This window comes from Gobio gobio, assembly GCF_949357685.1.
Source record: "Gobio gobio genome assembly, chromosome: 9".
In the NCBI taxonomy this organism is placed as follows: domain Eukaryota; kingdom Metazoa; phylum Chordata; class Actinopteri; order Cypriniformes; family Gobionidae; genus Gobio; species Gobio gobio.
In genome coordinates this window covers 42371472-42384024 of record NC_137115.1, presented here as the reverse complement: position 1 = coordinate 42384024, position 12553 = coordinate 42371472, and the positions used below count along the sequence as shown (strand labels likewise).

The 12553-nt window shown below is 36.5% G+C and overlaps 1 protein-coding gene across 3 annotated transcripts; it reads right to left on the bottom strand.

Annotated features, from left to right (window-relative positions):
* Positions 1-1891: 1891 nt before the first annotated feature.
* LOC307131830 (uncharacterized protein) lies at positions 1892-12472 on the bottom strand. Of its 3 annotated transcripts, none has more exons than XM_079825784.1 (10): positions 12260-12472; positions 11958-12038; positions 11653-11718; positions 10916-10989; positions 10678-10810; positions 8096-8295; positions 6120-6395; positions 4016-4186; positions 3478-3888; positions 1892-3367 (listed from the first exon to the last, which is right to left on the bottom strand). In XM_079825784.1, exons 2-10 carry the CDS (start codon positions 12017-12019, stop codon positions 3330-3332), a joined length of 1431 nt encoding a protein of 476 aa, XP_079681910.1. In that variant the 5' UTR covers positions 12020-12038; positions 12260-12472; the 3' UTR covers positions 1892-3329. The 3 variants fall into 3 exon arrangements, with proteins under 3 accessions (XP_079681910.1, XP_079681909.1, XP_079681911.1); XM_079825783.1 differs by having other exon boundaries at positions 1893-3367; positions 11958-12029; positions 12260-12470; XM_079825785.1 differs by having other exon boundaries at positions 2337-3367; positions 11958-12026; positions 12260-12377.
* Between the last annotated feature and the right edge of the window lie 81 nt (positions 12473-12553).

The following is a 12553-nucleotide window of genomic DNA, read 5'->3' as shown; positions in this document are numbered from 1 at the left end:
CCGTTTGACTGGTAATCCTTCCGTCTCCTATTGCATTTATCAGCTTTAGTGGAGCTGCTTTTTGCTCGCTTATCCAAAAAAGGCCCAATCAACACCTCCCAGCTGGTGAAATGAAGCAGAACCGGGCCTCCATTACTTTGAGACGTGATGGATACTTCACAGCTGCGGTTGAGTGTCTGTGATCAGAGAGTGGAGAGACAAACAGCTGTAAAACATGCCCTACTAAAGACACATTTGCTGTGGCCTTTGGATATACATGCAGTGTATGTTAACACTTTCATTCTCAGGCAAGGCCTAAGAAACATTTAGGCCTTGTGAAATCTTAGCACGTATTTGAAGGCGAATTCTGAGGAAAGAACCCATCCATTTATTATTTAACAGTTGCTCTGAAAAACGTTAATAAAAGAACTCTTTTCACATAATCATTGCACTATTCTACCATGAATTATGTCTTCGAAATATCTAGTTTTATTTCTATATTTGGTTTGTAATTTAAGTTTATCTTGTCCTCAAATACAAACATTAAGTCGTTTGAAAGCAATATTGTCTCGCCCAATTTTAGAGGATATGCACAAACTAACACAAATACAGATTCTTATTATTATGAAATTGCACTAGGAACAGTGGCTACACTCAGCAAGCCTTCGTTTCATCTCCCAATGGTTCATTTTGCATGAGGAAATGATATTTACTATTATTGAGAGGAAATAAATTCGAACTTGCCATGTGTTCCAGACAACGAAAACAATTTGTAGTGTTCATTGTGTGTTTAAATCGTATTAAATGATGTATTTCAGTGTTTCTCCTTTCAAATGAAATATTCAAATAAAATATAACCAAATCTAATCTGAGAAGTTACATTTCTGTAATAGAAAAGCAAGCGCTGTTTAGAAGTTTGTTATACAGAAGAACAATAAATTAAACATTGAACTGCTACGTTAAGAGTATGTTTTGTAGGCCTACAGCGCTATCTAGTGGTTAAATAAGTTTATACTCAATTAGCGTCGTGTCTCGTGTATTATTACTGCCTCAGTTTTGTCTCTGTGGTGATTAAACAGTCATACATACTGCAAAGACACAATATCAAACACTTATATTAAATTGTAACGTTAATATTATCAGGATTTGATTAATCTCCCCTTATTTAAAAGGACAGTCTACCCAGAAATGTAAATTCTGTTATAATTTACTTACCCTCATATTGTTCCGATTCTGTATGACTTCTGTTCTCACAAAATGAGATGTTGTTGAGGCAAAATTATGAGACTGACAGACATAGTCGCCATTTACTTAACGCTGGATCTTTTCCCCCTCAGGATGAGGTGATAGGCTTTCTGACTATTTAAGTTCCACGTAATTGTCATTTAACAATGCAATAACAATAATCACTTAGTTTTTGAGTAGTAGTGTACCGTTTCTTGAAGACTTCTTTAGTTCTACTAAAATATTACCATAATAAAACAATGTATTTTTCCTCTCTGTCCAAGTTGACTATGGAAGCCATTTTTGCTAAGGAAAAAGACGTTATGGTAAATCAATTATGACGTAGGCCTAAGTGGAAATTGAGACCAAATTTAGAGAAGTAATCTTTGTCATCTTAATTCTTTTCGACTTTTTTGTCAATTTCAACTTGTTTTATGACTTCTCTCAATTTTATTTCATACATTATGACTTAATATTTCATATGTCATAATTATTATCTACCAAAATGCACATTTAATTTCTTACATGGTCTAAATGGGCTTCCGTAGTTTAACGATATCTTTCTACCCCTCTTTAGATTTATAAATTGGCTTTCCCAAAAAATTATTTCACTCTCATATATGTCTCATGTAGGCTAGTAGAAATGAAAACTCTTAGTGTTGGGATCAAATGGAGTCTATCAATTGTTCAAAGGAGTTTATAAAAGAAGAGTTTATTACATGACCTCTTAGTTAAATCACCCACTTGAAGACAAACCTATAAGGATTGTAATACGGTTTTCAACCATACCATCATAATACAGAGGAAATTATGTTGTTTTAATGCAATATTTAAGTCAAGCCTGTTTCTGTGTATGGTTTGTTAAAGGAATAATTAATCCAAAACGTATTAATCATCATTTACTCACCCTCATGTCGCCAAAATTGCTATGAAATCGAAATTTCTTTCTTCGTTGGAACACAAAAGGTAGATCTTTTTAATAATATCTTGGCCATATTTTCAATATAATGAAAATTAAAGGTGCTAGCTCCACAGTGAGAAAAAAACACCATCATGTATTATAATTGTGATATCTACGACATGTGCAATGAAAGTTTTCTGAAGCTATGCAGTGCATATGAGAAAAGTGAATGTACATTTTGAGATGTATTTATTTTTTAGATAGTTTCAATAAATCAATTGATTCTGTTAAAACAATTGGTCTAAATTATTTGTTCCTGAATGTTACTGATCTGGTTCTGAGCTCACTAATTTGATCTAGTCACAGTGGTTAACAGTTCAGTGGAGAAGAATGTCAGTAAATTATAATCAAAATTTCAGCCTGATTTTATGAGGCCAAAAAAAACTAAGATCAAGTCAACTTCAGTACTCATCATCAAATTAAGCTTTCTGGCCTAGTTGTTAAGTGTTATGCATGGTAACAACTTTAACTAACCTTATGACTTACATTTCACCCCTAGTGTCAAGCATGGTGGTTGCAGCATGTTGCTCTGGCGTTTCTTGAGCAAGAGAAACAAAAAAAGATTGAGCCAAAATCTATAAGGGGTGCCTGTATCAGTCAGCCAAAGACCTTTTTTTGCAGCGACCCCTCTGTTCCAGTAGAACAATGTTCCTATATCCAAAGAATACATTACTTGAATCCAATATAAAATGTGTGTCATGACCTGAAAATTGCAGTCAGATGACACAATTACATTAAAATTGAGTGAATTTGTACCGAGAAAATTATGGAATTTTTGACCAGTCAAAAATTGTTGTGAATATGGCCCCTGGAGGTCAAGAATTATCTCCCATCCATCTAAATAGCCTTATACCAAAATATGTATTTGAAATATATCCAATCATTGTACAGAGAATAGTGCTGTTAAATACATACTGAAAACATTGGTGTCATTGAAATATTTCAGATTTATTCTAAAAAAAATTAGCTTACACCTGTGGAAACAAAGAAGAAAACCACCATGGCTTTTTTTTTCTGATACATCTTTAAACATCTTATCGTGGGATCCTGAAAGAAACACAGAAGGCAAATTCCTAGAAAAAAATAAAACATTAAACTGCCAAAATGTTACAACTGTCCCACATGACAATATTGGCCAATGATTTAATCGGGTGTCCTGAGAGAATCAAGGGAGCAGGCGTCGTGGTGGCCGCGGACCTGGACCTGGTAAAAAAAGAAATACAAAGGAACCAGAAGAGAAGACAAAATTAGTGACAGATCCTTCCACACCAATAGTGCTCTAAATAGACTTGAGGACACGAGAAAGTGCCGACCTGTTGGGGCTCCCATATGAAGGCTCCTGAGTGAAGGTGGTGGTACTCTAGGACCACGGGGTCCATTCTGCGGTGGGGGTCCACAAATAAGTGGTGTCTTTAGCAATGCATGAGAGCCCGGATGCTGCAATAGTCCTCTAGAGGACTGGAAACCAAGAGGCGGCGTGTCAAGCAAAGGGGCACGGGTGGGAGATGGCCTATGTGTAGGGGCTGGGCCTAAGAGAGGTTGTGGCATGTCAAGACTGTGAATGGCTGCTGGCCCTCTAGATGGCTGAGAACTAAATAAAGGACCGTGCGAGACTAAAGAGGCCCGAGAGGGCAAAAGACTATGAGGGGCAGTTGGTCTGTGGGAAGGTGGCTTTAGATTATGCATTGAAAGCAAAGGAGGTGGTTTCGTCTTAGGATACGAGCCTGAAAACACAGGGAATACTGCATTCAAATACCACAAGTATCACAAATTTTAAAGTAAAAAAAAAAAATCCAGTCTACATTTATTTTTTCTTTCATCACTATTTCATCCTGTGCCTCAAAAACAAACCTTGCAATCCCATGTAATGGCCTGGGGGTGCATCTCCTGACCCTGAGGGTGGGTTTGTCTGCTCTCTTGGTGGTCCAGAACCAGCAGGCAGAAGTGGTGGAGGCTTTCCTAACCCTGGAGGCAGGCTGTTTATCACAGGAGCAACCTCACTGTCAACTTCAGCAGAAGTTACTGGGGAAGAAAGGAAAAAATTAGTAATAAAGAGATAATGTTTATATATAGAATACATACACAATGCAATCTACAGACTGGCTGTTACTTTTTAAAATACATTTTATATTTAAAACAAATGTTTTAATTTAACTTAAAGCTGCCCTATGTAACTTTTCTGTCCACTAGAGGTCGCGTAGTTTGATGACACCAAGTTTGAGCACGGATTCATGGGAGATGTGGTCTTCACCTCACAGCCGGTGAAAAAGAATCGGGATAGGACTAGGGCAGAAATCATGTTCATGGATGAGATTATTAACGTTACTGTAGTATGAAGCAGAGCAGGACTGAGTGTTGTGGACCTGAGCAAGGCCGCAGGAGCGATTGTTAATAAGAAGAGCGGAACACATGCCTTGCGAACAGCTGAACTTTTATTATGGCATAGTTGCCGGCGGGACTTTTATTAAGACAGTCGCCAGCGCCATTTCCGCTTTTCCAGTCATGAGTGTGAGGTAACGCAGCTCTGTTTATCATATTAGACACATCTGAGTGTGTTGAAAATTATGTTATGATATTACTCTGTGCGTTCGCTAGACGGCTGCTATGACACTTGTTCACACTGCAGTGAGTAAAGCGTTTCTGCAAAATAAAACCGGAAACCGAGGGGAACGCAGATATGACGCAATTGACAGGCTCCTCCCTCACACGTCCCGGTTCCTTGGTTAAAATAGCAATTTTCTCACGATTTACAAATAGTTGGAAACATTTGGGATATTGTAAGTACTCAACTGAACAAAATATACAACACTAGCCTAGTGGTTTTTGGATATTTTACTGGGGGGAAAAAATTACATAGTGCACCTTTAATATACAAGTTAAACAATTACACAAAATTAAATTATATAATTAATTTACTGTATAATCTCATCAAATACAATTATTTACATGTATTTTAATTATCATTTATTTTAAATATTCATATTTCAAATAAAGTGCTAGTGACAGACCGATATATATGTATAGCCCCTTTCACACATAGTCTTTACTGGTAAATTACCGTTAAGAGAGCATGTGTGAACAAGACCTTTCAAAAAATACTGGTAAATTGGTTTTGGGAAGGGAAGTTGTAACATTACCAGTAAATTACTGGTATGATGTTGTGTGTGAACGCAGAATGAAGATTACCGATATGAGCATGTACAAGCTCAGAATGTGCTGGCGTAAGAAGTCTGCTTTGGGTCAATCATAAGGTTCTTATGGAGATGACGGGATTACTCCGTGCTGTTAACAGTAAGCTCTGCTGCTTTTGAATAGTTTTTCAATGTAAATATGCACTAGATGATTGCGATCTTTCTCACAACTTTCGAAACATGTCGCACTCGAGGATCTCCTCCTTTTTCATTCATCAGCGCTGCGGCTCTGCCGTTGGATATGGATACGGTTATGCACGTCTCCTGTTTTTAAGAGTAAAACCCTTATGCCGGTCACTCAGACGTCAAAAAATAGTGTAAAAAAGAACAGATCGAACTGAAGCACTTCTCCTCATGCAGGCGAATTAATACAAAAATAAATTTCCGATGACTTGACATCACAGAATTTACCAGTACCAGTAAAAAGCCAGAACGCTGTTTTTGTGTGAACATCATATTTGTGTATTTACCATTAAAGTAATTCTGGTAATTTAACGGTAATTTACCACGACTGCTGTGCGAAAAGGGGCTATTGGTTGATTAACAGAAATGCATAAAAATCCACAGAATATTCTAAATTTAAAAAATAAAAAAATATAATTGTGTACACTGTGCAATGTTGAATTATACAATTCATAAATACATTGAGTTTAAGGTAATTAAATTATAATGTGCCAATTAAGAGCAACATGAGAATTACACGCTTATAAAAAGACTACTATCACTATAAATGTATCTAGACCAGGACATGGAAGCATGTTCACCTCGCAGATGGTCCTGGCGATTCTGAAGATACTCGGCCAGTGAGCGGAGCTCCTCTGGGTACAGGTGCAACCCTTCGGCCAGGAGAAAGAGCAGCTGGCGGGTGGCAGAGGGAACAGTGTGGCGCTCCAGCTTGCCACGCTCCAGGTAGTCCTCTGTCAGCTCAGCCGCCCGTGCCGCTGCCTCCGTGGGGTCCAGCACCCGCCGCGAACTGCTCAAGCGCCCGAACTCCACCAGCACAAACTCCAAGGCCTGTTCTTTGGGCATGTTTCGATGAACTGCAGAGAGGCAGAGGAAGGGTCAGCCAGAGGAGGGAGGGGGGTTACATATGGTGCTCAGTGTGAGCCGCTGCAGTCTAAGCAGTGTGCGCAAGAGTTCTACCACATCAGCAACATGCTGCAGTCTGGCAACCACTGCTTAACCCAATTACCACATTAAAATTCAGTATGCGCTCAAAGGAGACATTCATGAGCACGCTTGTAAGTTGTAAGTAAAGGGACACAACAGATATAATGTTTATATAAGGTTGTTTTTAAAAGTTGTTTTGGACAAATTGTCCTGTGTGTAATATGAGGAAGGCAATGTGCATGATTTTGATCACTGGTCTTGTTCACAATGTCATTCAGTCTTGACATATGCCGTTCAGCAATAAGGAATTCCTACACTGGGAAAATTCAACAATTCAATTTCACGCGTTTAAAAGGATGGACCTGCATAGATTCAATATTGAATTGTAACATTTTGAGTAAAACAATTTAGATTATATTTAGCATAAAGGCTGAAATGCACTCCATAGATTTCCGTTTTTTGATTCCAGCCATTCGGAGGATGTCACACGTTTGATATTTTGAGCAGATTTTAACACATTGTTTTAATTTGCCATACATCATCGACTTGAAAGTCTGGTAGTGTGCGATCCTCAGTCGTTTAGTTTTTCGTGCATGACACCCAGTGTTTCAAAATGTGTAAAAAGTGTATACCAGCCTTAAGAGAACTTACCAGCAAGGTGCGGTTTTATAGAAATAAAAAAAACATTGATGATAAAAATAATAATAAACATCTGAACTACATTATACATTATTAACAGTGTTTTTAACTAATAATTAAGTGGTGGGCATTAATTATAATATCCGAATTAGGGCATTTCATCCATTTTAATGTGATGTTAATGTGATTGTTTAGATGTCATACATGTGTGTCTAATTGATGAATGATTGCTTGGTTTTAATGGTGAAAACATTTAAAAACTGTTGATTGGAAAAATATTTGTGTCCAAACCTGTTATAATAAATGTCAGTTTTTTTGTAAGGAATGTATGCTTAATTTATTTGGACCACTCAAAATGATGTTATGAATTATGTTTGTGTAAGTGTAAAATAGTTGAAAAACTACAAGTTATTGTATGGATTAATTTGGGGTATTGCAAATTATTTTTTTCTTCAAAACAAAGGACTTTGAAAAACAACAACTTAGATGTGGCCGCAATGCAGTAAAAAAAAACTTTAGAGAAGAAAACCATTTTAATTTTTTTTTTTTTTTTGTTCTTTCCCCCTATGGTTAGTAAAGAAAAAAAATCTAAAATAAAAAGGTTTTCCATAACTATTTTATAACAAAGCATGTTTCTATTCTAAGATCCAGTTTGTGTGTTTGTAATTTTGTTTTTAACTGCCACAAGATACACCAACAGCCTTTTTGCAAAGTCTGGCTTACATTGAGATGACATCGGCATTTTTTTGCAGTTTACATAAATGAATTATCTTTTTGGGCTGTTCTGAAAGTTACAGTATATTTTTAGTATATAAATGCATGTATCTTTGGTGTAATCACAGGAGTAAATTATCATACTAGTTATCATACAAAAAAATTATATACAAATGCCCACCACCAAGTTATTTTCTCTGTAGCTATTATATAAGGTTATTTAACTATTGTTTGAAGTGGTTTTATTGGGAGATAAATTGTGGGAGTCGGGACTTACTTTTGAGGGACTCTGAAAATATGATTACTGTGCACGAGGAGAGTGTTACATTAGTCTGCTCGACGAGAATACATAAGGGGGAACCGTCGGAGCGGACATCTTGGAGGGCCCGGGTCAGGCCTGATTCCCCCTGCAGGTAAAGCATTTCCACCGAGAGGCCACGTTCCTGCAAACACTGGCCTATCGATTTGGGGTAATCCCTTTGAAAGAAGAAGAAGAGATCTGGTTATTGAGCACCATGCTTCAGGGCATGACGTGAGGAAATGTGAGGTCGTTCTGGGTGTGGTGTAATGAAAGAGTAGATTTAATGAATTAACCAAAACATATCTGCTTAGCATTTTAAAAGTGTATTAAACATTAGAAAATTAGATAAGGGTGTTTCATTTGTTTTAGTTGAATAAATGCTTTTGCAAGTGGCATTAGTCTTTGAGAAAAAAAACATCTCAAAAGACATCAAAGTAAGTGATAAATGTTTACATATGAGGTAAAAAGTTATACACTAATATCATAATTTTACATAAATGTACACAACTAAATGAACAATATAGTGTACAAATAGATTTGATTAAAATGTGAAATACTATCACTTAACATAACACAGTTATGACAAGAAATATTAATCAGATCACATAAATCTATTTTGTATGTCAATAATTGTATATCATAAAAAAAGAAATATGCATTTTTACTTAAGGTATATTAAAAACCATGTATAAAGATGCATTTACCATTTTGTTAGTAGAATGTTTGAGTTTTTACATATTTTAGAGCTTGTGTGCATATAAATATGGCTTGATTACTGAACATTTTTTAATATCAACACTTCTCAAAGAAGCTCCTTTGTATTTTGTTAAATAAATACAGTCTGGACATATTTATTCTTTCATGAAAACTGTGAAAGTTTGTGTAGGAGAGTGAAAATGTACTCGAATAAATCAGTCATGTGCAAATAAAAACAAATAATTATCCCTGCTTTTATGAAAATATTTTAAATGTCTTTTTATTATTACCCTTTTTTAGACATGTGAAATAGAAAATTTAGATTGTAAAAATTAAATCAAAATGTTTAACAGCAGATTTTGAAGTCCTGCCATAAAAAGCACACTCTTACTACGCTTTTTAGGGCAGGGCTCTAAAGACCCCATTAGCCTTTAGTTTTAAATTGAATGCAACACATGATGCAGTGGTACCGTAAAATGATGCAAGTTTTTCCAATGTATTTTCCTGAGGCTCATTTTTTGTTCTTTCCCTTTTTGTGAGACCACAGGGTGTAAACATTTGATTTGCTGGATAAATATAATTTACACAACATACAAATCAACTTTGGACTTTTTTTTATTATTAAATCAAACTTTTTTTTGGAGACAACTTCTAGAGTTTGCCAAAATGTTATGCTCAGGTTTCATTTTATGCTCAAAAGTTTTCATTTTAACAGTCAGTGATTGATTTTTTTGGCCCGCTTGGAATAGCAGTGTATATAAGTAATACAAGTGGATTTTTTTTTGTATTTAATTCATGTATAAAAATAGAGTGACTGAAAGTGAATTGTAAGGAATAAGGGTGTTCACACTTGGCATATTTGGTTAGATTAAAGCGAACCCTAGTGCAATTCTTCTCTGAGTGCGGTTCATTTGAATAAGTGTGTGAACGCTGCCATCCGAACCCTGGTACGCAACAAACAAGTGGACCGAGACGAACAGATGAGCCAAACGAACCAGAAACGGTGCAGTTCGAATGATTTATGACGCAACACGGACCAAAGACATGTAAACAAACTAAAAAGGTCGTCACAACATGCGCCCCTAAAAAGGACAGAATACTCTGTATTACAATTCGGTACAGGCATCAGAACTGTGTCTCCACGCAGCAGATCTTTGTTTGTGTGTGTGACGGAGGGATTCCTGCCACTGTTTGACTCTTTTACACATTTTATGAGCTCTTCACAAGTTTTCAGTCAAAATACAATCATACATAGGCTACACACATACAACGAGCGCATTTAGCCGAGCACACAGCATTGTTTTGGATGTTTGTTATGTTCAGTCGCGAAATATATGCAATAAAAGCCTAGGCCTTTACGTTCGGTGTTAAAATGCCAATGTGAACGCCAAGCGGACCAGGACTTTTGGTCCGGACCAAAAAAAGCAAGAGAACGGAACTACAAGTGTGAACACACCCTAAGAACGAAGCAGAGAGGACAAAATTTTGCTTAAATATGAACTATAGAATACTGGATTTTTTTTTCAACTTAAAGGCACATTTAATTCACATTACATTTTTCCTAAATTACATATAATAATAGCACATCCATCAGAATTCAAGGATGACTGCTGTTACACATCTTAATCCTGACAAATCCCATCAATCTAACATCGGACAATAACAAAAACCATTCACACAACAGAGACTTTTTAGAAAACTAAACTAGCATTGCACAAAATGGGTAAACATGTCCCATATTTTCATGTGCTAACTCTGGAAAAAAAGTCTGAAATTACATTTCCATTTAATACATAAAAGAAGCGAGTTTCACACAAAAATAACACAAGAGAATTTTACTGCAACTTGAGGTATATACTCACACATTCTGGTTATTCACCGACAGGACGACACAGTCTGCAGGCTGTCTAGCAGCATCTCCATGTAGATGCTGCAAGAACTTCTCATATATGGCAGTGCGCTGAACTGATGCCTCATACTCTTCAGGTGAAACAGCTGATACAAACAAAGTTGCTCAGAAAAGATTTCCCATAAGGGAAACAACAGTAACAGTGAGAAATCAAGTTCTTTATTGAAAAAGCATTATATGAAAAATAATACCAGATGACTGATGTGGTGAATGCCCATAGTCTGCTGTGCCTGAGTATTCAATCCTTTCTTCTAAGCTTTCAAAACTGAAAATTGAGGTAAATGGAGGGGAAAGGTGTTTAGATTGAGTTCAGATTAGTAATGAATCGCTCACAAAGTAATAAATGTATATCTGTGTGAAACATACGTCAAAAGATCCCATATAAGATATTAAAAGGGATAGATCACCCAGAAATGAAAATTCTGTCCCCTCATGTCGCTCCAAACCCGTAAGACTTTCGTTCATCTTTCGGAACACAAATGAAGATGTTTTTGATGAAATCTGAGCTTTCTGTCCCTCCTTAGACAGCTACACAACTATATGATGCTTCAAAAAGGTCCCAAAGAAATCATAAAATTAATCCATATGAATTGAGAGAGGCAGGGTCGGTTGGACTAAATCGCTCAATTCATATGGATTAGTTTTACGATCTCTTTATTAACTTTTTGAAGCGACAAAGTGTCAGTTGCGTAGCTGTGCCAAAAGAGGGACAGAAAACTCTCAGATTTCATCAAAAAGATCTTCATTTGTGTTCTGAAGATGAACGAAAGTCTTACGGGTTTGAAACGACATGAGGGTGAGAAATTAATGACAGAATTAATTAAATTCATTTTCATTTTTGGGTAAACTATCCCTTTAAAGCCAGAAAAAAAATAAAGCCACCTTGTTGACTTTACAAATAACACTATTTTAGTCACATTTAAGTTACCTCTCAGATTGCAGAAGATCATCTTTTCTATCCTCCCTCATAGGATATGGTGGTCTTCGAAAAGATCTGAGGTTTTGGGAGATTGCATTGGGAGTAAATCCACATGATTATAATCAACAACATAATATCAGAAATGTAAAACGTAGGCTGTGTTTTGAACTAACTAGACAGCACTTGAAAACAAGAATTGTAACTCTTCAAATGTTCCAAACACACATAGCCAAAGATTTAAAGCGCAAAAATGCGGAAAAGGAGGCAGCTCCAGTGTTTTGAAACAAAGCCTTTAACGCATGCTTATCACATACCTTCCTCCGCTGTGTTTTGGTGGTGGTCGTCTGCCCCCAGCGTTCTGTGCCCACGCCGACATTTGATTTCTTCTAAATGAACTTCAGTTTATTAATTATAATAAACAACCTCAATTTACATAATATCGAGCCGTGCAAGACACAATTGAGTTTTGGTTGCACAGCAAATCCTCAATCTACTCAACTATTATTTTTAATAAAACAAAAACAATATGGTCTATTGTTAAAATAACATCTAATATGTGTGATATTTGTCAAACTATTGATATGAAACCACCGAATTGTTGTGTAGCCCATCTTACCTTCGTAGATCTTCAGTTAACGTTACGTGTATTCCCGCTGCTTTTTATCGCGATAAATTTATTAATTTGTCATCTCTGACGAGAGCAGTAAATATTAAGATTATTTTTAGATGAAAATTGTGGATAATAGAGATGAATCCAAATCAATGCTCTAGGATTCCGCCAAAGTACCTGCTACACACTCGGTCGGACTTCCTTTCGATGAACAAGTGTATTTGAGGAAGCGCGTGCCGCCTCCTATCGGACAGGCAGACCATCGACGAAACCAATGACGTCATCACACAGCCTGCTCAG